The sequence below is a fragment of the Epinephelus moara genome, chromosome 24 (assembly GCF_006386435.1).
Source record: "Epinephelus moara isolate mb chromosome 24, YSFRI_EMoa_1.0, whole genome shotgun sequence".
NCBI classification, from domain to species: domain Eukaryota; kingdom Metazoa; phylum Chordata; class Actinopteri; order Perciformes; family Serranidae; genus Epinephelus; species Epinephelus moara.
The window spans coordinates 12807395-12829527 of record NC_065529.1 but is presented as its reverse complement, the minus strand read 5'-3'; the positions used below and the strand labels follow the sequence as shown (position 1 = coordinate 12829527).

General features: G+C 39.6%; 2 protein-coding genes across 5 annotated transcripts in view; both read left to right on the top strand.

Moving 5' to 3' along the window:
- Positions 1 to 2214, top strand: part of ap4m1 (adaptor related protein complex 4 subunit mu 1) — a 19465-nt gene extending 17251 nt beyond the window's left edge. For all 3 annotated transcript variants that reach the window (XM_050038995.1, XM_050038996.1, XM_050038994.1), the window contains exons 15-16: positions 1203 to 1320; positions 1595 to 2214. In XM_050038995.1, coding sequence (XP_049894952.1) covers positions 1203 to 1320; positions 1595 to 1786 — 310 coding nt within the window. In that variant the 3' untranslated portion in view covers positions 1787 to 2214. The remainder of the gene's footprint in view (positions 1 to 1202; positions 1321 to 1594) is intronic.
- A 3545-nt stretch (positions 2215 to 5759) lies between these two features.
- The window catches only part of LOC126385575 (arrestin red cell), a 32930-nt gene continuing 16556 nt past the window's right edge, over positions 5760 to 22133 (top strand). Inside the window, exons 1-6 of one of the 2 annotated variants that reach the window (XM_050037366.1) lie at positions 5760 to 5982; positions 17113 to 17143; positions 17687 to 17747; positions 18861 to 18905; positions 19381 to 19478; positions 19614 to 19712. In XM_050037366.1, the coding sequence (XP_049893323.1) occupies positions 5960 to 5982; positions 17113 to 17143; positions 17687 to 17747; positions 18861 to 18905; positions 19381 to 19478; positions 19614 to 19712 (357 nt within the window). In that variant the 5' untranslated portion in view covers positions 5760 to 5959. The remainder of the gene's footprint in view (positions 5983 to 17112; positions 17144 to 17686; positions 17748 to 18860; positions 18906 to 19380; positions 19479 to 19613; positions 19713 to 22133) is intronic. The other variant, XM_050037365.1, reaches the window with a different exon arrangement.

Genomic DNA, 22133 nt, shown 5'->3' with positions numbered 1-22133 from the left:
CTGTAGGTTTCATATGCTGTAGGTTTCATATACTTTAGGTTTTATATGCTGTAGGTTTCATATACTGTAGGTTTCATATACTATAGGTTTCATATACTTTAGGTTTTATATGCTGTAGGTTTCATACAGTATACTGTAGGTTTCATATACTATAGGTTTCATATACTGTAGGTGTCATATACTGTACCCGGAGTCTTAAACGACTTCTACGGAAATAAACTTGCCTATGAAGGCAAGGCGTTTTTTTTGAAAGCCCATTATTAGGCTACTGAATGTCGTCTTCTAAATACTCTAAAGTCTTTATTTTGAGGTACTAAGTCATTAAATTTAAACACAGACTCGTAATATTGAGAGATTAATTATTTTGTGATACAAATTCATTATTTATAGATATGAAGTTATAGTTTAGAGATATTATCTTTCTTTTGAGATACTAAGTCATTATTTTGAGATAAGACGTTATTTTAAGGAATTAAGTCATTACTTTGAGATACTGAGTCACTTTCAGATACTAACTCATTATTTCAAGATGCTAAGTCTTTATTTTTAAATACCAACCAAACAATCAAGAAAATAATCTCCACATTAATCTGTACTGAACAGAATCTTTAGATCATAATTAAGATTAGATTAAGTGCGTCCGTCCTTTCTGCTGTATTTTACACAGAAATAAAAGGATAACATTTAGAGACACTTGAACTTAACATGATGAGGGGACACATTGTCAGCCTTAAATGTTTCTTTCTTTATATCTGTCTATTTATTATTATCAGGCCGTATTATTAAAGCCTGTTAAAAGGACATGAAATGGTTTTGAAGTTGCAGCACAGAACAGAAGGCAGGACCTTTTCAGTGACACACACCTGCCTGATTGTTCCTATGTGTGTTATCTGAATGATGGACGGAGTCTCGTTGAGCCTCTGAAGGAGTTGAGGTGACTCTGAGCAGCAGCAGGTGAAGATGATGAGTCCAGTGGTGACTGTGACGCTCAGCGTTCAGCTCAGCGTTCAGCTCACGTTTCATCAGCTGAAAGCTCTCTGCAGGATTATTCATCAAATCACCTCTGAAAGCTTTTCTGCCTCACTGCTTACCGTCACGTCACCTGCAGGAACACCTGAACCTGATGACCTCTGACCTCCTCGGGGTCGTCTGCAGTCTCTAACATTAACATAGAAGTTTACTGTGTGTTGTTGTGGTGTCAGTCTGTCTCAGGAGCTCAGCAGTCCTGATCAGAGCGCAGAGCTGAAGCTGCAGAGCAGAGCCATTGACTGGAAGATCCCCCGCTTCACTGGAGGAACACAACTGTCTGCTCTGTTCAAGGTACACACACACACACACACACACACACATCACAACATGTTTAGCCATGTTAGCATCATGGTTCTGTGGATGCTAACAGCAGTGTGTTCAGACTGAAACGTCTCAGTATCTGTTGGATGGATTGGGGTGAAATACTCAACTGGAAAATGAGTCTGGAAACAGAAACAAGACAGAAACAAATGACCACGCGCCTCGTTAATATGAATTAAGTTGAGCGAACACGCGACACAGCTTTGGGACAACCTCGTGATTATTGTTCTCTAACTGTTTCCAGCTGGAGGTGTCCGGCCTCAGCTCCGCCTCCATGTTGGAAGTCGGTCCGGTCGGTCTGAGCTTTGAGCTGCCCAAACTCACCGCCACGGGGCTGCAGATCCGCTTCCTCCGCCTGTCGCCCGTCCAGCCCGGCCCATCGCAGCGCTGGGTCAGATACGTCACCCACTCAGACTCCTACATCATCCGGATATAACCCGAGCATCTCAGCTGTTTGATGACAGAGTTGCAGGAAACTAATGAACTCACACAACTGTCAGTGTCCTTTCAAAATAAGACAGAGCTGCTTTAATCTTCATGAACTTCTGTTTTATTCAGTCACGTGTTTTGGTTTTGTTTCTGTTATAAAAACTGGAACTGAATTAAAATCCAGGAGGAGAGGATGAAAAACAGGATACACCAGTGTTCTGTTGCTGTTGTTATAATCTCTTGATGTTCTGTATTTTCTCCTCATGTCAACAAAGTGTCTAACAACATATTAGTCCATGTCTGAGCGCTGTCTGACTTGCTCTCTGTGTCTCTTAGCTGCGAGCCCTCTGGTTCCTACTGAAGAAAAATATATCAGCACATTTTAAAGGTTTGGTATGTACGTTGAATAAAACCTCTCTGAGGCTGATAAGTGAACTGCTGTCAGCGTCCTGTTCCTCCTTTAGCTCCTGAGCATCGACCGCAATCAGTGACAAACTCCAGACAGACTGACTGAGCGTCAACATGTTGATAAAAGGCTGGTAAATAAAATACCAATCATATTTAAAATATCTTTACTCTCTGTAATGTTGCTATATTTCATTGGCTCCATCACACTGAGTCGATTACTGTTCGATAATTAGTTTATCAGCTGACGTTATGACACAGTCCATGTAGAGGAGCTAGGCTACAGTTAGCTGGCTAACATTAGCTCAGGTTCTAGTTAGCTTGTTTGTCGCTCCTGCACCACTCTTAGCTAGCATAAAGAACTTTGTACATGAACATGATTTATTGTTGTTTAAATCAGCTGTTTGTCACAATACATAAGTTAATATTATGGATCTTGTTAGCTGATGAAGTAATTTGGCGAGCCAGCCACCTGACATATCCACTCAGATAATATTTTGCTCACTACAACGTTAGCAAGACACATGCTAAGGTAAACCAAGTAGCTAACTAAGCTACACTGTATTGATCTGGTTCCTTCATAACATTAGCTTATAAAGTAATTTGCAAATAGCAAGCTGGCTAACTGCACTCATGTAGCATTTTGCTAGCAGTAACATTATTTTTTTTATTTTTTTCGAGCTTTTGCCTTTAATTGACATAAGAGAGTGAACTGGGGGAGTGAGAGAGAGTGGGGGGATGACATGCAGCAAATGGTCGTGAGCCAGAATCGAACCCGCGACCGCTGCAGCGAGGCAATGCCTCTGTATATGGGGCACCGGCACTATCCACTACGCTACCAACGCTCCGCTAGCAGTAATATCAGCAAACAGCATCCGATGTTGGTTGCTTCGTAGCGTTTGCTGATACAGTAATTAGCAAACAGCAAGCCAGGTAACTAACATAAACACTGAGATAGTGTTTTGCTAGCAATAACATTAGTGAGGAAGCTACGGTTAGCCAGCCAGCTGTTACTAAGCTACACTGAATTGATCTGGCTTTGGTTGCTTCATAACAAGAATTAATAAAATAATTCACAAATGGCAAGCTAGCTAACTATACCCAGATAGTATTTTGCCAGCAATAATGTTAACAAGAAAGGAAGCTATGGTAGCCAGAAAGTTGTTGCTAAGCTACACCATGTTGATCTGATACTGGTTGCTTATAGCATTAGCTGATAAAATAATTAGCAAACAGCAAGCTGTCTAACAATACACTGAGATAGTATTTTGCTAGCAGTGACGTTAGCGAGAAAGCAAGCTAAGGTGAGACAGCTAGCTGTAACTAAGCTACACTGTATTGACCTAATGTTGGTTACTTCGTAAAGTTAGCTGATAAAGTAACTTAGCAAACTTGCCAACTGACAATCCACTTAGATAGTATTTTGCTAACGATAATGTTAACAAGCAGCACGCTAAGGTTAGCCTTTTAGCTGTAGCTAAGCTGCGTTGTATTGAACTGGTTGCTGCGTAATGTTAGCAGATAAAAATAATTCACAAACAGAAAGCTAGCTAACTACATTCATAGTATTTTGCGGGCAATAATGTTGTCGAGAAAGCAAGCTAAGGTAGCCAAATAGCTGATACTGGGCTACACTGTGTTGATCTGATGTTGGTTGCTCCGTAGCATTAGATGATTAAATGATTAGCAAACAGCGAGCTAGCTAACGGACATTAACACTTAGATAGTATTTTGCTCGCAATAACGTTAGCAAGCAGCCAGCTAAGGGTTAGCCAGCTAGCTGTAACTAAGCTACACTGCATTGTGCATCTGATGTTGGTTGCTTTGTAATGCTAGATGATAAGCTCATCTACAAACGGCACGCCAGCAAATGACACTCAGATAGCAATAATGTTCACAAGAAAGCTAGCTAAAGTAGCCAGCTAGCTGTTGCCAAGCTATGCTATACTTATCTCACAGTAACCACCTCAGAGCTTTGTTTAACGTTACTCTTTTCAGTGAAGCGTTCGTGTGTAGACGCGTTTAAATCTAAGCTGAAGACCAGTGTTGGGAACGTTACTTTAAAAAAGTAATTAGTTATAGTTACTAGTTACTTTCCCCAAAAAGTAACTGAGTTAGTAACTGGGTTACTGCACTGTAAAAGTAATTAATTACCTGGAAAAGTAACTATAGCGTTACTATTTTTTATTAAATGCTCAAATATGTCAAATTGCTTGGACAGCCCCCTTAATGGAACTGTAATGAAACTCAACATTGAATATGTTAAATGAATGAAATTGACACTTAATAGAATAAATCATTATTATTATACATTGTACACTTATCTACACTACACTCCATTGTTGTGCGTGCGTGTGTGTGAGGGAGAGGGAGTGCGGCTGTGGAAACATCCTGCAGTCCGAGATACTATCATGCGTTTGAATAACTTATTAGACGGATATATAGAGAGAAAGGCGACGTTTAGAGAGCAAGCCCAAATAAGCAACTCCACTTTGGAAACAAGTCCAAAAAACCACAACCCGTGACGACTACCAATATTTGTAAGCGACTTTACAAAAACACAAGCCTAAAGTCGCGGACCTGACAAACCTGCTTGTGAATACCCGCCCTACTCTGCCTCTGATTGGTTTATGATGAAATTTTCCTCTCCCTAAGCCAATCATCATCACTTATGCTTCCCCCTCACCAAAGAAGAAACACTTTAAAGCTCCGCTGAGAAGGAGCTGGTCTGAGTGAAAGCCGCTTCAGTGAACTGAAGTAAAGCCGAGTAACGGCGCATTTTATTGTGAGTAACCATAACGGCGTTATAACGGGGGAGAGAGTAACTTTTTTGATTAGTCGTTACTAAAAAAAGTAGTGCCGTTAGTAACGCCGTTATTTATAACGCCGTTATTCCCATCACTGCTGAAGACACGTTTTCTCAGGTCTTTGATCGTCCCTCAGGTTTGTGTTTAATCCTCATATTTTATTATCAGATCTCACTATTCTGTGCTCTGTTTTCTTTTTCACTTGTTTATTTGTGCATGTTTTGGCGTTTGATGTTATTTCTCACACGTTTTGCTTTGTCTTTATTATTTATTTTATCGCACAGCACTTTGGTCGACTGGTTGTCTTTAAATGTGCCTCATAAATAAATTTGATCTGACACATTGTAAATAAACTCTTCTATTAATTATGGCAGGTAAATAATTTTCTGTTGCATTAAAAAATCTTAATGTTCTAATATTCCTCAGTCAGGGGCCCTGTCAGTCAGGGGCCATTAGATTCGGTCTGACTGAGGCTCCGCCAGAACACAGCTGTGTGCCAACCAACCCCAGTCTCCCCTAATCCATAATATGAATAATGAAAGTCATCATCCTAACATGTTGGTGACAAAGAAAATATTTAAAAGATTAATTTATAATCAAAAGAGTTGCTGATTAATATTCTGTCGACAGAATAATCGATTAGTTGACTGATGTTGCAGCTTCATGTTGTCATGTTTGCTGGAGAGACTGCGTTGCGCAACGTGTGATCTGCAACACACACACACACACACACACACACACACACACACACACACACACACACACACACACAGATCCTGCCTTTGCGGAAGCCAGAGGAGCCGAGGCGGCGCTAAATTAAATTAGCATACTAACTAGTTAGCAGTGCGCCGATGTGGATGGACGGATGAACCGAGCCGCCTGAACAAACACACCGTCTCTACAGTCGACACATCACCGGGACCGGGCTCATTTAGTCGCGATCATCGTGCCGTCCGCCTGCCGAGGAGATGGGGGACAAGGCGGGCACCAGGTAGGATGGCTAAGCTACAGCGGCTAACAGCTAGTTAGCATCACGCACTTTGCTAACGTTAGCCGAGCTGCTGCTGGCCCGGGCGGGGGGAGCTTTTCTCCGCAGCGCAGATTTACCCGATTTAAACACGACAAACCCGGACACGGAGAGCACCGGGCGGCTCCCCGGGGCATGTTGGAGCCTGTAATGCGATGCCCTCGCTCGGAGGAGGCGAAGTTAGCTCAGCAGGGTGGGGTTAGCTAACCGTCTCCAGCGGACAGGACGGTGCTCCAGCCTCCGCTCACATATCTGTCAGATGAACATATCTGCTTAATGTGACTCTGTTTATGAAAAGATAAATAGTTAACAAATCATTAAGGCTGCCGTTTTAATCCAACACACAAGTTACATATGCAGCCGCTCGTGTTTTAATATGAAGCAGTGTCGTAGGCAGGAATTCCCACGGTGCTTTTCCAACAAAATACGGCCGCGGTGGGCGGAATCCTCTGATGGAAACCTGCAGTTAAAGTTGGGATTTTATTGCATTACAATGCTGCCTGGTGGATGTTGGCAACGCCGAATTTAACCTAACACTTAAATGTTTCATAAACATGTAGAGTTGTGCTTTAACTTGTCGATCACACGCCGAACATTTAAAATGTAAATATTTTGTTATGGACTTTGGTTCGTTCGTGATCCTTATGGATTAAATGCTGCTTTATGGATGGTGTCAACGCTGATTTCAACTAAACTCTTAACTGTTTAAGAAACGTGCAGCTGTGTTTTATCTCACTTATTACACACACAACATTTAAAATGTAAATATCATCTCACGGCGTTTGGTGCAATCTTGATTTCATTTGATTAAAATTGGATTAAATTGCTGCTTGATGCATATTGTCAACGCCGAATTTCACTTAACACTAATACGTGACATAAAACATGTAGAGATGTCTTTTATTTTACAGACTACACACCGAGTCTTTGAAATGTAGATATTGTCGAATGGAGTTTGGTGCGATCGTGATGTTATCGGATCAAGATGTTGCTTGGTTTTTATCTTAACACTTGAACGTTTTATAAAACTCGTGGAGATGTGGTTTATCACACAGATAACACCAAGACAGTTTAACATTTAGATTACTGAGTGTTATCAACGCTGATGTCAACTAAACTCTTCAATGTTTCATAAAACATGTAGAGTTGTGTTTTGTTGTGTCGACTACACACAAAACATTTAAAGCTGAAATATTGTTGAACTGAGTTTGGTGTGATTTGGATTGTGGATCAATGTGCTGCTTGGTGCATGTTGTCAACGCTGATTTTAAAACACTTAAACACTCAAATGTTCCAGAGCACAGGTAGTGTTTTGCTCATCTTGTCAACTACACACCAAGCGTTATTAAAATATTAATATTCTGGATTGGAGTTTGGTGCGATTGTGATTTTATTGGATCCAGAAGCTGCTCCATCAAAATTAGTTTCAGCTAAACACTTGAATGTGTCATAAAACATGTAGAGTTGAGTTTTAACTTATCAACTACACGCCGAATGTTTAAAATGTGAATATTTCAGATGGACTTTGGTGCGATTGTGATTTTATTGGATTAAAATTGGATCAAAATGCTGCTTGATGCAGGTCGTCATTGCCGGTTTTAACTAATCACTACATGTAGAGATGTATTTGGACTCGCTGACAACACATGGCACATTTAAATCTGAATATTTTCTAATGGAGTTTGGTGCAGCTGCGCTCACTGAGGAGCCGTAATAAGCTGCTACTGACTCCAGGTAAACTGGTACCACAGCTGCTGATCAGCTGTAGGTGTGATGAGTTTTGGGGCTCCAGTGAATTCAGTTTGTTTTAGACGCAGGAAACTCCTCTGACTGGGTTTGTTTTCAACTGATGGTGACGATTTGTTGAACATGTTCAGGTGTCTTTGAGCTTCAGTCGCCTCCTTTTTACCTTCACCCTCCCGTTAATCAGCTGTGGTGTTTGTGTCTTTGTTGTTCCTGCTCAGAGTCACAGATCCTGTTTCAGACGTCTCAGCTCTGAACTAGGTTTTTAAATGTCGTCTGGGTGTTTGAGCAGAGTGTGACTCTCAGACAGCTGAGTGTTTCCACTCTGCTCTCCGCCTGATTGGCTGCTTTAATGAAACAGTGACAGTGAGGTTAAAGTGCTGACTGTCAGCTTTAATCGGAGGCTGTTTACATGCTGCTTGTTTGTCATACGGACGTGTTACAGCGGGGACAAACGCCTCTTTGTTTGCTGCTTTTATCAGAGATATGAGGGAGGCAGTGGTCGACTGTCGGGACTGAACTCTGCGGTCGGCACCGTGTATTTACTGTGATTCAAAACAAACTTTCCTGCCTCTCTGCGTCCCCGCACACTTCACTTCCTGTTAGGAAACAGGTGGGAAACATGGAGGGGAGGAAACGAGCAGGAGGAAAGACAAACAGTGAGGCTGTTGAAGAAACCTCGCTGCATGTATAGATATTGTTATCGGCCAGGAAGTGTGTGAGCGATCAGCTGGAGATAATAAAAAAAAACAAACACCATCAGCATGTGGAGCTGCTGCGATCGCTCAGTGTTGACACGACAACAGTCCGAGGGAACGTTGTACATTTATCTGACGCCTGTCACACTGCAGGAGTCCAAATATGGAGGACGGAAAATGACGAACATATCAATAAATAAATAAATAGTGTTGTCATGATACTGGAGTTACTAACTTTAATACAAGTCCCTAAAAATACTGATATTTGACACTATTTTTTAAAACCACGGGGAAAATTAAACACTGAGAGCTTTAAATATTAATTTTTAATTAAAAGATAAATATTACAAAGCAACAACAACTTTATTTTTTCTTGGCTGGCAGCAGAACGACTGCAGGAAACATGAACAGCTGCTGACGCTGCACCCAAACATTCAGAATCATTACGTATCAGTAAATCTATATTTGTGACGACACTAAAATAAATGTGTCAGTAAATACAGGAATAAATGAATAACTACATAGATAAATAGATAAATAAATTAATAAATACACTACACGGAAAATAATAAAGTTCTACAAAATGTAGCAAAAAAATTAAGTCCTGTTTAGTAAAGTTTTATTTATAAATTTATTTTAATAATTTTTATTAGAGCATATATTTATTTATTTATATTTTACGTTTATTTGTGTTTATTTATACATTTATTAATTAATTTATTGTCAGATTCAGTCATTTATTTCCATATTTCTATACACATTTATCTTCATTTTGTTAACACACATTGATAGAAATATTCAGTTATTTATCATCAGATTTATTTCTTTATTTTCAAATGTCTACATTTATTTGTTTATTCGTACTTGACTCATTTTTCATCCTCTGCACTTAAAGCTGCAGCAATGAATATTAATGTTAATTTAAAGTTGTTGCTGGTTGTGATGCAAATGATAATAATAATGATAATAATCAGTCGGCTCCTCAGAGCGTCTGACTCGTTGCTTCGTTATCAGGTCGCAGCTGTTTTTCTGTCGTTAAATATTTCCTGTGTGATTTCAGATGGTGGACGCTGTGTTTATGACATCAGAGACTCACAGCTCCGTCCTTTTTTAAACTGTGTGTATTTAACGTAAATATGATGAAGCTCAGTTCACTGTGACGTGTGAAACTTTGACAAGCAGTATTTTACTCTCTGACTGTGTTCACACGTGTTTCTGTGATGTCACCTGTTTGAGCGGTGGACTGAGTGTCACCACATCATGTGTGTTTCACACACGGTAAACGTAACGGAGAATCATCAGTATCAGCTCTGAGCTGTCGTCACGCTCCGTCTCGCTGCTCTGCGTTTGCGACGTCATGTTTTTAATATCTGAAACACGGAGAACGATTTTATTTACTGAACACACGATGATCTTCAGAAATGTTCAGATTAACGACCCGACTGTAGATAAAGACGTTTAAAAAACTTTAAACTAAAACAGAAAAATGTTTGAAGAACTTTAACTGTCTGTTCTGAATCATTTTATACTTGTTAATAAAAACAGGAAGGATGAGGTCAGCTGTGGTCGTCATGATCGTGATGATGTTGTATGGATAAGTCAACCAGACTCAGTCTCTTAACATCCCATAATATCCACTCTCAGCCCTGATTGGTCGGTTATTATTTCACATGATGAAGTCGTTTATTTCTCAACGGAAGTGTTTCCACATAAAGTTCATCTGTAAGCTCTGCCGCAGAGACGAGAGTGAAGACACCGACAGAGGCGTCACATTTAACTTTCACTGAGGCTGAAGGTGCTGTTGAGTGATGATGATGATGATGATGATGATGATTAGATAAAGAGCAACTTGTTCCAAAAATAAAAAATTTAAACACATCATCACTGTTAAATAAAATCCTGCTGATAAAACTCCAGAGAATAAACTGGAATAAAAGAGATGATGATAATAAACAGAGAGGAGGAGTCCAGGTCACCTGTCAGTCACCTGTCAGTCACCTGTCAGTCACCTGTCAGTCACCTGTCATGATGCAGAGTCACAAATGTACATGAACAAAACACTAACTGGTTTAACCGACTGATAATTCTGGTGCAGACTACTGAGGGGGCGGACGATTAATCGTTGAGACGTTTAATCGCGTGCATCCCTAAATTTAATAACGCTATGAGTTTGAAAAGTGTCCTGATGACGTCTGACACCTGAAGAAACCAAATGATGTCCAGCTTCCTGCGGCACTCATCGTAAAGCTGCGGCAGAGCAGTTTGAGAGAAATATTTCCTGTATTTGCTCTCAGTGTCGTCGCTGGGACGCCACCTTCTCAGGTGATGGAGAAGATGTGTCGTGCTTCCTGTCCTGGTTGGCACCAACCATACTTTGCAGACCGTCTTTGTGTCGTCACCTTTCAAGTAACCAAACCACGTCCAGATTATTGACGCCGTGTGACCTTTTGTTAATCCACGGTTTGGTTGAAGCTCTTCTTCAGCTTCACCGCCGCTTTGCTCCTCATTTTCCCCTCCCTTCATTATGTCCACGCTGCTTTCACTTCCTCCTCACCTTGGTACAAACTTGGAGTTAATGACACACATGGCCAACACTGCAGACTGACTGACAGCTCTCTGTTAACTTCTGCTGTTTGGATCTGGATCTGTCTATATCCTGAAAAAATGACTAGTTTATCATCAACATACATTTTATTGCGATCCTGTTTCGAGATCGTTTTATCGCCCAGCCCTAATTTGAAGATACTCCAGGAAATGACATCACAGTGAGCACAGATAGTACAGTAGGCGCTGGCTGACCGTTTCTATAGCAGAGTTTAAAGGTTAAACTACTGTGGGACTTGATTCTCTATTTTTACTTCATACACTGCTCTAACCTGTCGGGACACAATGAACCCAACTCACTGTGGTTGTTGCATTAAACCTCCCTCGGCACTGGACCGCACACACACACACACACACACACACACACACACACACACACACACACACACACACACACTGACCTTTATACTCAGCTGCAACACTTTGATAAGAAAAAGACGCTTCATCTAAAAATCTTAAGTATTAAATTTGGTCACAAATTATCTTAAAAAGCCCAAAGTGTCTGCTCCCTGACAGAAACCTGGCTCCACATCTTTGTTTGTGAAAATTAAATTACTTAATTATGATAAATTACTGAAACAATGAATCATTAAATAAAGTTGCAGCTTTGTGTCAATTCATTAATGATCTCGTCTAAGTCCACAAAAACTGTCTTGAACTTTAAACTCTAGAAACATTTCCACCTGCAGCCGGTGAGATTAGAGGCGACATTACTGTCACTGCTCCGAGGGAGCAAAGTTCAGAGGAATGTGTGTGTGGTGATGATAAAAGAGGAAATAATGATAAACAGAGAGGAGGAGAAAAAAATAAACACCATGCAGATATTTTCTGTTCTAAATGAATTAAATGTTACAGACTAAAGAATTAAGATAATCAGTTGTGTTAATGATCAGTTGTGTTAATGATCAGTTGTGTTAAGATCAGCTGTGTTGATACGATCAGCTGTGTTAATGATCAACTGAGTTGTGTGTCTGTAGCATCACACGGTGTCAACAGTTACCGGTTCGTCAGGTTTCTAATGTCCCATGATTATAACCTGTCTGCAGCTGCTGGATCATTACATGTGTGTGACATTAAACACAAGCCGGTGACATGCCTGTCACCAGGACGGACAGGAGGAAGGAGGGGCGGGGGCTACCGAAATAAAACCCAGGTCATTATGAGGAAGTGGAATTTTCCTCCTGAGCACGAACAGACCTGTGGCGTTGTGTTTTTGTCACATGACAAGTTTTGTTCCACTAAACTGTGAAAGATGTGTCGAAGTGTTAGTGTTATGATGATGATGATGACATTTAGAGGCCTGTAAAGATGAGGGGTGTGTGTGTGTGTGTGTGTGTGTGTGTGTGTGTGTGTGTGTGTGTGGCGACAGCAGCAGAGGAAGTTGAACCACAGTGGTGAACAGGAGGAAGTTCTGTGGACTGAATGAAATCCAGCGAGCGTCAGGGCGTCACAGTGTCACAGTGTTTGGCTGATAAATATTGGTGTTCTGGTTTGTTCAGGTCGGCGCACAGATGTCTATTGGTGTTCTGGTTTGTTCAGGTCGGCGCACAGATGTCTGAATCTGCATCAAACTGTCTGAACTCTGAACCAGAGGACTGTTCATATAAAATCCATATTCTGATGTTTAGAATAAAGTTTGTGTCTCAGGACAGACGATATAAAGTTCCTCTGATGACCTTCATCTCCTACAAACATTTATTTGTACGTCAAAGCTGCGTTTGACTTCAGGTTTTTATAATAAAGAGGAATAAAGACAAGCTGGAACATGACTTTTGTAATAACACACATAATGAAAAATCTATGAAATGCTATTTAACTCAATATTGGATACATAAATATGCCTATAAAATATTTAAGTATGGCCAGGAAATAAGTATTCTTATGTAATAAGTATGCCAGTGAAATTAATAAATACTTATTTAATAAAAATACCTTTGAAATAAATAAATAAATATGGCAGTGAAATAAATAACTGTCTGTGTAAAACATCCTTTAAAATAGATTTTTAAAAAAATGCCTATAAAAATCCCTTTAAAAATGAATAAATGCCTAAAAAATAAATAAAAGTGCCTATGAAATAAATATGCTCATGACATAAAAAATAATTACTATAGAATTAATGAATCAGTCAATAATATATAAATGTGGAATTATAGAATTAAGTCCTGGAATAAATCAAACATTTGTTTCCTTGCTGTCAAAGATTTTAATGTTGTATAATATAATAATAAAAAACAGTGGTTGATGATGAACTGTTTAAATCGTGAAGGTTAAATGAACGAATCATTCATCTGAAGTCAAGACTGAACTCACAGCTGGATATGAAGCAGTTAAATTTAGACACAAACAGTCGGTTCTTGTCCAGACATGAAGCGACTGCATCACCTCAGGTCACGGGGGGACGGCGGCGTCCTCAGCCCGTCTGTCCCTGCAGACCGCCGCTCTCCCGCTGCAGGTAGATCAGCTGCCGCTCTTTCACACGTTTATCCGGCTGGAAAGTTTTGGACGCAGCCAGGCAGGCGTTTAAGTGTGTTTACATGCAGCAGGCTGTTTTTTGGAAGAGCTCTGTTCCCTCGGGAGCCGGTCCAACCTCCCGTCACAGTGACAGCGGGGGGAGTGGATCCAAAGGAGGCTCAGAGATAAACATGTGACGCTCACGACAAGAGTTTAAAAACACCGCGTCACATTTCAGATCCTGAATCATCTCAGGTCACCTCCGACCACCTTCACGTCCCACTGGATCCCAGCAACGCTTAAACTTTCTTTTTAATCCATTTGTCATTTCCTGTTTCACACTGAAAATAAAATGGAATAAAAATCTTTCTGTTTTTGTACAGAAGAGTTCAGCTGAGAAATACTGGACTGTTGAACCGTTTGTACTCAAACGAAACAAAATGTTTGAACGTTATTTTGGTAAAAACTGAAGTTTACCTCCTGCGAGATATTCTATCCTACGTGCAGGGTTTTACCTCCTATGTACGCGATAAATCCTACAAACAGAATATTATCGCTAGCAAGAGGGAATTATCTCTTTACTTATGGAGTACTATCTCCTACCTACGAGATATTATCTCCTGCCTAGAAGATATTGTCTTCTATGTACAAGATATCGTCTCCTACCTACAAGATCATGTCTTCTATATACGAGGTATCGTCTCCTACCTACGGAATATCGTCTCATACCTACCAGATATCGTCTCATACCTATGAGATATCAACTCATACCTGCGGGATATCGTCTCCTGCCTACGAGATATTGTCTCCTGCCTACCTACAAGATATTATCTCCTACCTACGAGGTACCGTCTCCTACCTACGGGATGTCGTCTCCTACCTACGGGATATCGTCTCCTGCCTACAAGATATTGTCTCCTACCTACGAGATATTGTCTCCTACCTACGGGATATCGTCTCCTACCTACGGGATATCATCTCCTACCTACGGGATATTGTCTCCTACCTACGAGGTATCGTCTCCTACCTACGAGGTATCGTCTCCTACCTACGGGATATCGTCTCCTACCTACGGGATATCGTCTCATACCTACGAGATATCGTCTCTTACATACAGGATATAGTATAACATATATACAGATGTAGTATAGATATACAGGAATTTGAGTTGGAAATCACATATAAATTATACAAAGGTAAAAATATCAAAAACAATTGCTCTGTTACATAAAGTAAAGGATTCATTAGATAATAAAGCATTGTACATTTTATATAACACCATGATTGTTCCGTATCTGACCTACTGTGTTGAAGTTTGGGGAAATGCTTTTAAAACATATACTCAGTCAATTTTCATTTTACAAAAAAAGAGCTATAAGAATAATCAGTAGAAAACGATATAGAGATCCAACAAATAAATTATTCCTTCAGTTAAAATTGTTGAAATTTCATGAATTAGTAGATTACAGTATTCTGCAAATTATGTTTAAAGCCCATAAAAAAACTTTACCAATCAATATTCAGAAAATATTTGAAAAAAGAGAAAGCAAGTATAATTTAAAAGGAACAGAGATCTTTAAAAAAAAGAAAGCAAGTATAATTTAAAAGGAACAGAGATCTTTAAAAAAAAACAAGATTCAAGACTAAACTGATGGAACGTTGCATTTCTGTGAAAGGAATCAGTTTATGGAACAATCTGAACAAAGAAACCAAAGAATCCAAGTCAAACATTACATTTAAAAGAACAATTAAAGCCAGTATGTTAAGGAAATATATTGAAATATGTTAGTTATGTTTGACTGTCATACCCATTGTCATGAAAGGTATAGTATATAAATTTAAAATAAATAAATAAATAAAAATAAAAAATAAATGTTTGAATGGTATCAATTGAATTGTAACTCGGGAACCAAAAAGAATGTGACTGTTTATGTTGTGGCTGGCAGCTATTTTATTTTATTTTTGTTTATTTTGTTGTTGTAAATTGATTTTTTGGGATAAAGGGGCAGATTAAATAAGATTATTCTTCTTTCTGCTCCCTTTCATTCAGATTTGGGAATGTTGTGTTTATATTGTTTGTTTTTTTTGTTGTTTTTTTCAATGAATGAAATAAAAATAAATAAATAAATAAATGAATATAGTCCCCTTCCAACGAGATATTATGTCCTACCTTTGAGACATCATCTCCTACTTATGAAATACTATCTCCTAAGTGCCATATATTAACTCCTACCTAAGGGATATTATCTCGTACCTATGGGATATTTTCTATCCACAGGTTATTATGTCCTGCGTACAGTAAATTTTCCCCTGCTCATGGGATATTATCTACTTTATACAAGATATTATTTCATACCTATATTGTCCCCTACCCACCGGATATTCTCTCCAACCTATGAAGTTATTATGTCGTCTGTATGGAGATGATATGTTTCTGTATGGTGCTCTCAGAGCTGCAGCTCATCAGTGTTTTAGCAGCTCAGTAATAAACAGGACTTAAAACTGGAGCCACACAAACCTGTAAATGAGTTTTCATTTGGACTTTGAAGTGATCTAAATATACAGCTGGTGGCGGCGGTGTGGAAAGGCTCTGTGACAGGAAGCAGCCATCAGCTGGAGCCGCCGCTCTGCTGTAAACAGTTTACTGGCTGTTAAAACATTTCAGATGACTGTGTTCCCAGATTCTCCCCAACGCCATGCCTCGTTTTTGTTTTAACTGCTTTGGTGTCGAGCTGGAGATGCACAGAGGAGAAATGAACTGTGTTTGTTACTTCCTGTGTTGTGGCGCCAGTTGTTGAAGGAAGTGACCATTTCACACCTGTGCTGTGAAACTCAGTGGTGGAGTTTCCTGCTTCTTTGTTTCTCTGTGATGAAGCGGCGAAGTCATGGTTGAAGTGATGATCCTGATCATCGATACTGACGATACAGGACTCACTGAAGCATGTTGACCCCTGACCTCTGGACGTTGATGTGTCAGCAGTGCAGCTGTGGCACATTTTAAATAAATACATAAGATAAATATTTAGAAGAGTAACTGCGGACATTAAATCCTGAGGTTTAATAAGTAAGGAAACAGCATCTCGACTGACACAGTCAAACATTTCTTTCCTTTACTCACAGTGGAACATTCGTTTATTTATTTATTATTAACAGTGAGGTATTAAAAGTTTTGGCATCACCAAACAGGAAGAATCAATATGACGACACATTTCTTGACGCTCTCCTCCTTAAATCGTCTCTTTCTCTGATGAACCTCTTGACATGTTTCCAACTACAGAACGCAGCCTGAACAGTGGGTGGGTGTCGGGGGGGTTCTGGGTACAGGATGGACTGCAGCTCTCCACCTGCCCCCATTAAAACTCTGTGGTGATAATAACCCAGATCATACAGACCAGTCTTTCTCTGAAACCACTTCCTCCTGGGCTTCCTGCCTGTGTTGAAACAAACCGCGTCCTCGTTTGACGACATTTCCTCTGATTATTTGACCAAATGTTTGAAACGTGTCAGTTTGATTTGAGACAAATGTAAAAACTAACATGAGTCTTCTTCTTCTTCCTCCCTCTCTGCCTCCTCTTCCTCTTTCCAACCTTCTCAGAGTTTTCAAGAAGTCGAGCCCCAACTGTAAGGTGAGTCGTCTCTGCTGAGGTGACGTGACAGATACAGATACAGAGACCAGCCGAGGCAGAAGGGTTCAGACTGAGCAGCAGCAGTGATGCTCCGGCTCAAACTGGATCTGTGGATTTATTTTAATAGTTTTCAGCTCCAAAATGTAAATCTGCAGTTTTGTTTTCCTCGTGATGTCATCGACAATATTTATTTACAATACCAACTGTTTTTGAACAAAAATAACTTCACACAATGAATTAAAATAGAAACATAAACACATTAAAACATAAAATGAGCTGCAGCAGGATAAAAGAACGAATGCGTAGACGTGACTGCGTCCCATCATCTCCATCATAATAATACCAGCATGATTTTTAATATATTAAAAGATTCATGTCACTAAACTCGACTTGTTGACGTCATACTGTTACCCAACACTCACGGCTACAAGTAGGGATGTACAATATATAAACAGGGCCGATGATGTGACATCTTTATAAGTATGCATTATTGTGATCACAGCTGATGTATAGAGACAGTAATAATAATTCTAATGTGTGCAGGTGACAGTTTACCTGGGAAAGAGAGACTTTGTGGATCACCTGGACCACGTGGACCCAGTGGGTGAGTCGCCTCCTCGCTTTCTACGTTCACATTCAAATGTTCTTTAACATTTGTGAAGTCAAAAGTTGCAGATGTCGTCATGTTTGTTCAGGTGACGTGTTTGTCTTTGGTATTTGTTTGATTTTTTAAAAGTACATTTTTATTATTATTTCTTTCTCCCTTATTTTAATGAACGAGGTATCCGTGTTGTTATTATTGTTATTTTTATGTTTATTTAATTTATTTTCCCGTTACTCTGTTTCATTTGTTTTTTTATTATTATTTTTTTTCCCCTATTTTATTTCATTTGGTGTTTGTTTGTTGTTATTATTGTTTAATTTTTTAAGAATGACAATAATAATAATAGTAAAATGATAATCATGATAATTGTTATTATTATTTTAATTTCTTAATACCTTATTTTATTTAATTCGCTGTTTTTTTTTGTTTTCATTCATTTTTATTATCTGAGTAATTAATCGTTTATTATGAAATCACAATTATTTATTTTATTTCATTTATTATTTGTTTTCTTTGTTATGATGATTTTTTGACTAATTTCTCGACAGTAATTGGTCTGTTTATTCCAAATAAACCTGATGATGATGTCGTTAATGATAAATAATAATAAGAGTTGATTATGAAAGTAGGGCTGCCACTAACGATTATTTTCATTGTCAACTAATCTGTCGATTATTTCTTCGATTAGTCGACTAATCATTTCATCGAAAAACGTGTTAAAATGTTGAAAAATGTTGGTCTGTCTCGCCCAAACCCCAAAATGATGTCATCTAATGTCTTGTTTCATACTCACGCCAAAGGGTTTTAGTTCACTGTCATGGGAGAGTGTGTGAAGCTGCCAATATCTGAACGTAAGAAGCTGCAATAAGAGTATTTTGGGTACTTTTATAGTACTTTCTATGAAAAATGACTCAAACCGATTAGTCGACGACTAAAATAGTCACCAGTTATTTTAATAGTCGATTAGTCGACTAATCGTGGCAGCCCTATATGAAAGTCACCTGAGCAGAGTTTGTGTTTATGAATCTGTCGCAGCAGAAACTGTCAAGTGAAGTTTGTTGGAGGCAGGTTTGTGATGATCTGTGTGTCCGTCTGTGTTCTTCCTGCTGACAGATGGAGTGATCCTCGTCGACCCCGAGTACCTGAAGGACAGGAAAGGTATGACAACTTCCTGTTAGGAAGGAGCCTGCAGTCACAGCTGCAGCAGTCTGAACTCTTACCTCAGTTAAAGTGTGTTCACATCTCATAGATTTATTATGTCTCCTGTTAAATATGTGTCAAAGCTCGATGATGGATTTATTTTATCATATGTGGCGTTTATTTTAGACGTGTTGTTAAAAGTTTTTCTGATGAATAAATCTAGTCAGTTTTTAAATGATGGATTCATCCAGAGTTTATCAATCAGTGTGTGAAAGCTGCTGCTCAGATAAACTGAATGAATTCAAATGGTTTTAAAAAGCAAAAATAAAATAAATGTGTTATAATGAGATCAACAGGAAACAATGAAACAGAGACGGACACAGAGATGAAGAAAATATCAGAACAATAACCTTATTCAGAACACTAGAGTATTAGATAAAGAGTTTCCTAAAGATGAAGCAGCAGGTAACACTGCTTCTCTTCCTCCCTGTAGTCTTCGTCACACTCACCTGTGCGTTTCGTTACGGCCGTGAGGACCTGGACGTCCTGGGTCTGTCCTTCAGGAAGGATCTCTACATCTCCACCTTCCAGGTCAGAGCTCCACCTCCGACTACACCTCACACACCTCTGTAGTTGTTTCCAGGTTTCACTGTAAGGTTAACCAGATGTCTGCAGGCTAAATACTGTCTCCTCTGTCCCCGTGTCTCCGTCCCTCTGTCTCCTCAGGCGTTCCCTCCGGTGCCTGAGGAGAAGAAACCCAACAGTCGGCTGCAGGAGAGGCTGCTGAAGAAACTGGGCCAACATGCACACCCCTTCTACTTCACTGTGAGTCCCTGCCTGTCCTCGACATGTCTCTCTACAGTTTAAAGGAGATAAAAACTTGTGCAGCAGAGCCTGCGCACGTGGCCTACACTGATGTGAGCATTTATACCTGTGTGGTGGTGTGTCTGTGTCACTCTGCAGTTACACCTCCAAAACACTAGTAGGCGGTGGACGTTTCTGTGAAGTGCTGTAAAGTTTAGTAGATTCAAACACACATTAAACACATGTTAAACACACATTAAACATGGCTTAATAGAGACAGTTTCAGACACAAATCAGCTTCACTATAACTCGCAGCATTCACAGACAAACACTTGTTATACTTTTTACATTGTATAAATTAGCCTAGCAGCTAGCAGAGATTTCCTCTGCCCATATTTCAGCCAGGATAAATCACACACAGTGTGTGGAGGCTTTATTGTCTTCACAATTTATTGTTTCTTATCTGTGAAATTAAAGTAAATCAAAGCTTTGTTTCCACTGAGGGAAATGGTTTCAGCTCACAGAGACAGACAGGAGGTCTGCGTCACTGTGACTTTAGCTTTAGCAGGCTGTGCCCTCAACTACAGGTCCGGACAGACGGGTGGTCAGACAGCGTCCTCAGGCTGCTGCAGCTTGTGTCCAGCCTCGAGGTCTGACTGTACTCGACTTAGACGTAGACAGACAGAAACAAACCTTTGTCTCCTGTTTGATTTGATGCAGTTACACTAAAGAAGAAATTCAGGCTGTTTCCACCACAGGAAGCAAATGTGCGTTTCAACCAGAGGAAACAGGAACTAAAGTCGGGTTTCCACCAACTTTTCAGTCCCAGGAACTAAAAGGTTCCTTCAGCTCATTGTTGTTTGTGTTTCCACGGCTGTCTAAGGATCAGTGAAGGTGACGCACATCAGTCCGCTGACATATGAATAAGTGACGACTGTTTTATTCATGTCTGAAACTCCTCAGCACGAACACATCAGTCCGTCTGTCGTATGATTTCTTCTGTAATCCGTCTTAACATGTTGAAGCACAAGAGTATAGTGTTCACACGGTCCTGGAAAACCTGGAAAAGTTATGGAATTTGTTGTCGTGTTCAGAACATGCCTGTTTGTAATGAACAGATTGTTCGGTCTGTGGTGTTGCTGCTCATCTAAACAACCTCACAGTCGACACTGAGCCTCTTTGTGTCCTTAACAACTCACCACACAGCTGCAGATTTAAGATGATGTTTAGAGATGAAAAATATTTAATGGTGTTGCTGTTCTGAGTCGTTGTACCCTGGCACACTACTTACTCACTGTGTAGTATTACCACAGAGGAAAAACATTGTCGGTCTGCAGTTACCTTAACAAAAATCTAACAATTAAAATCAGCTTTATATGAAATATAAAAGCAACACATTGAACAGAAGTGCAGTAAATGAAGTACACAGGGCTGATGATGATGCTGTTTGTTTCTCAGTCTTCAGTTTAAGTAAATATTGGAATGCAGAATTTTTACTGCACAGTTTTAAGAGTTTTACATTAATGGTTAATAGTTTCACCTCAGCAAATAAGTTTGGAGTGGGCCTCTTTCCTTTTACACACGTCAGTGTCCCAGTTAGAAAAAAAGTGTAAAGCAACAAAACTTTGGCCCAGAATCACTAAATCCGCCCCCACTGTTACAGACTCACTCACTCACTCCCAAATATAGGACATATATATATATATAGGTTATATTACAGATTACAGATATAGGATATATTACAGACTCACTCACTCACTCACTACCAGTGCGGTTATAAAGTAGAGCATGGCAGAGTCCTGCACGGGTCCATTTTTGAAAACATGCACCCGCAACCCCAAAGGTTACACTGGTGTCACTGACTTTCAAAATGAAAGGAACTGCAGCTTGATAACAGAGACTTAGATGTTAGAATATTACACATATACTGCACAGCTTTTTACTTTGTATTATTTGTTTCTGAAAAATAAACCAATAGATTTTTGTCCCCACCCGCTGCCGGCCTGCGTGGAGTTAATTTTTACCTGTGAATTTATGTATAAATACATATTTTTACCCGTTACACAGCATGTTGTGTGTTACCTGTCGGGTACCTGACCTGCTGCAGGACTCCGACGCATGGATTAAGATGTTTTGCTCGTAGTCCGTCTCTCCCCTTCCTGTGTGCCAACAAGCTGGAATTATGTTTGAATCTGATGTTTAAAAAAACATTCGGCAGGTTTGCAAGACTTTTTTTAATTTGTTATAGGTCCTTTTAAAGGGAAATTTCGGTTTATTTCAACCCGTCTCCTATCGTCCTAAATTTGTTTCAAGTGACTAGTGACATAGAAATAATAGTTAACATGTTAGCCGTTAGCCTAGATACAGCCGTAGCGTCAGACCTGTTAAAACGTAAGTGAACGGGCAACCTTCAAGTGCAAAGTTAGTCCACTAAACAAGCTT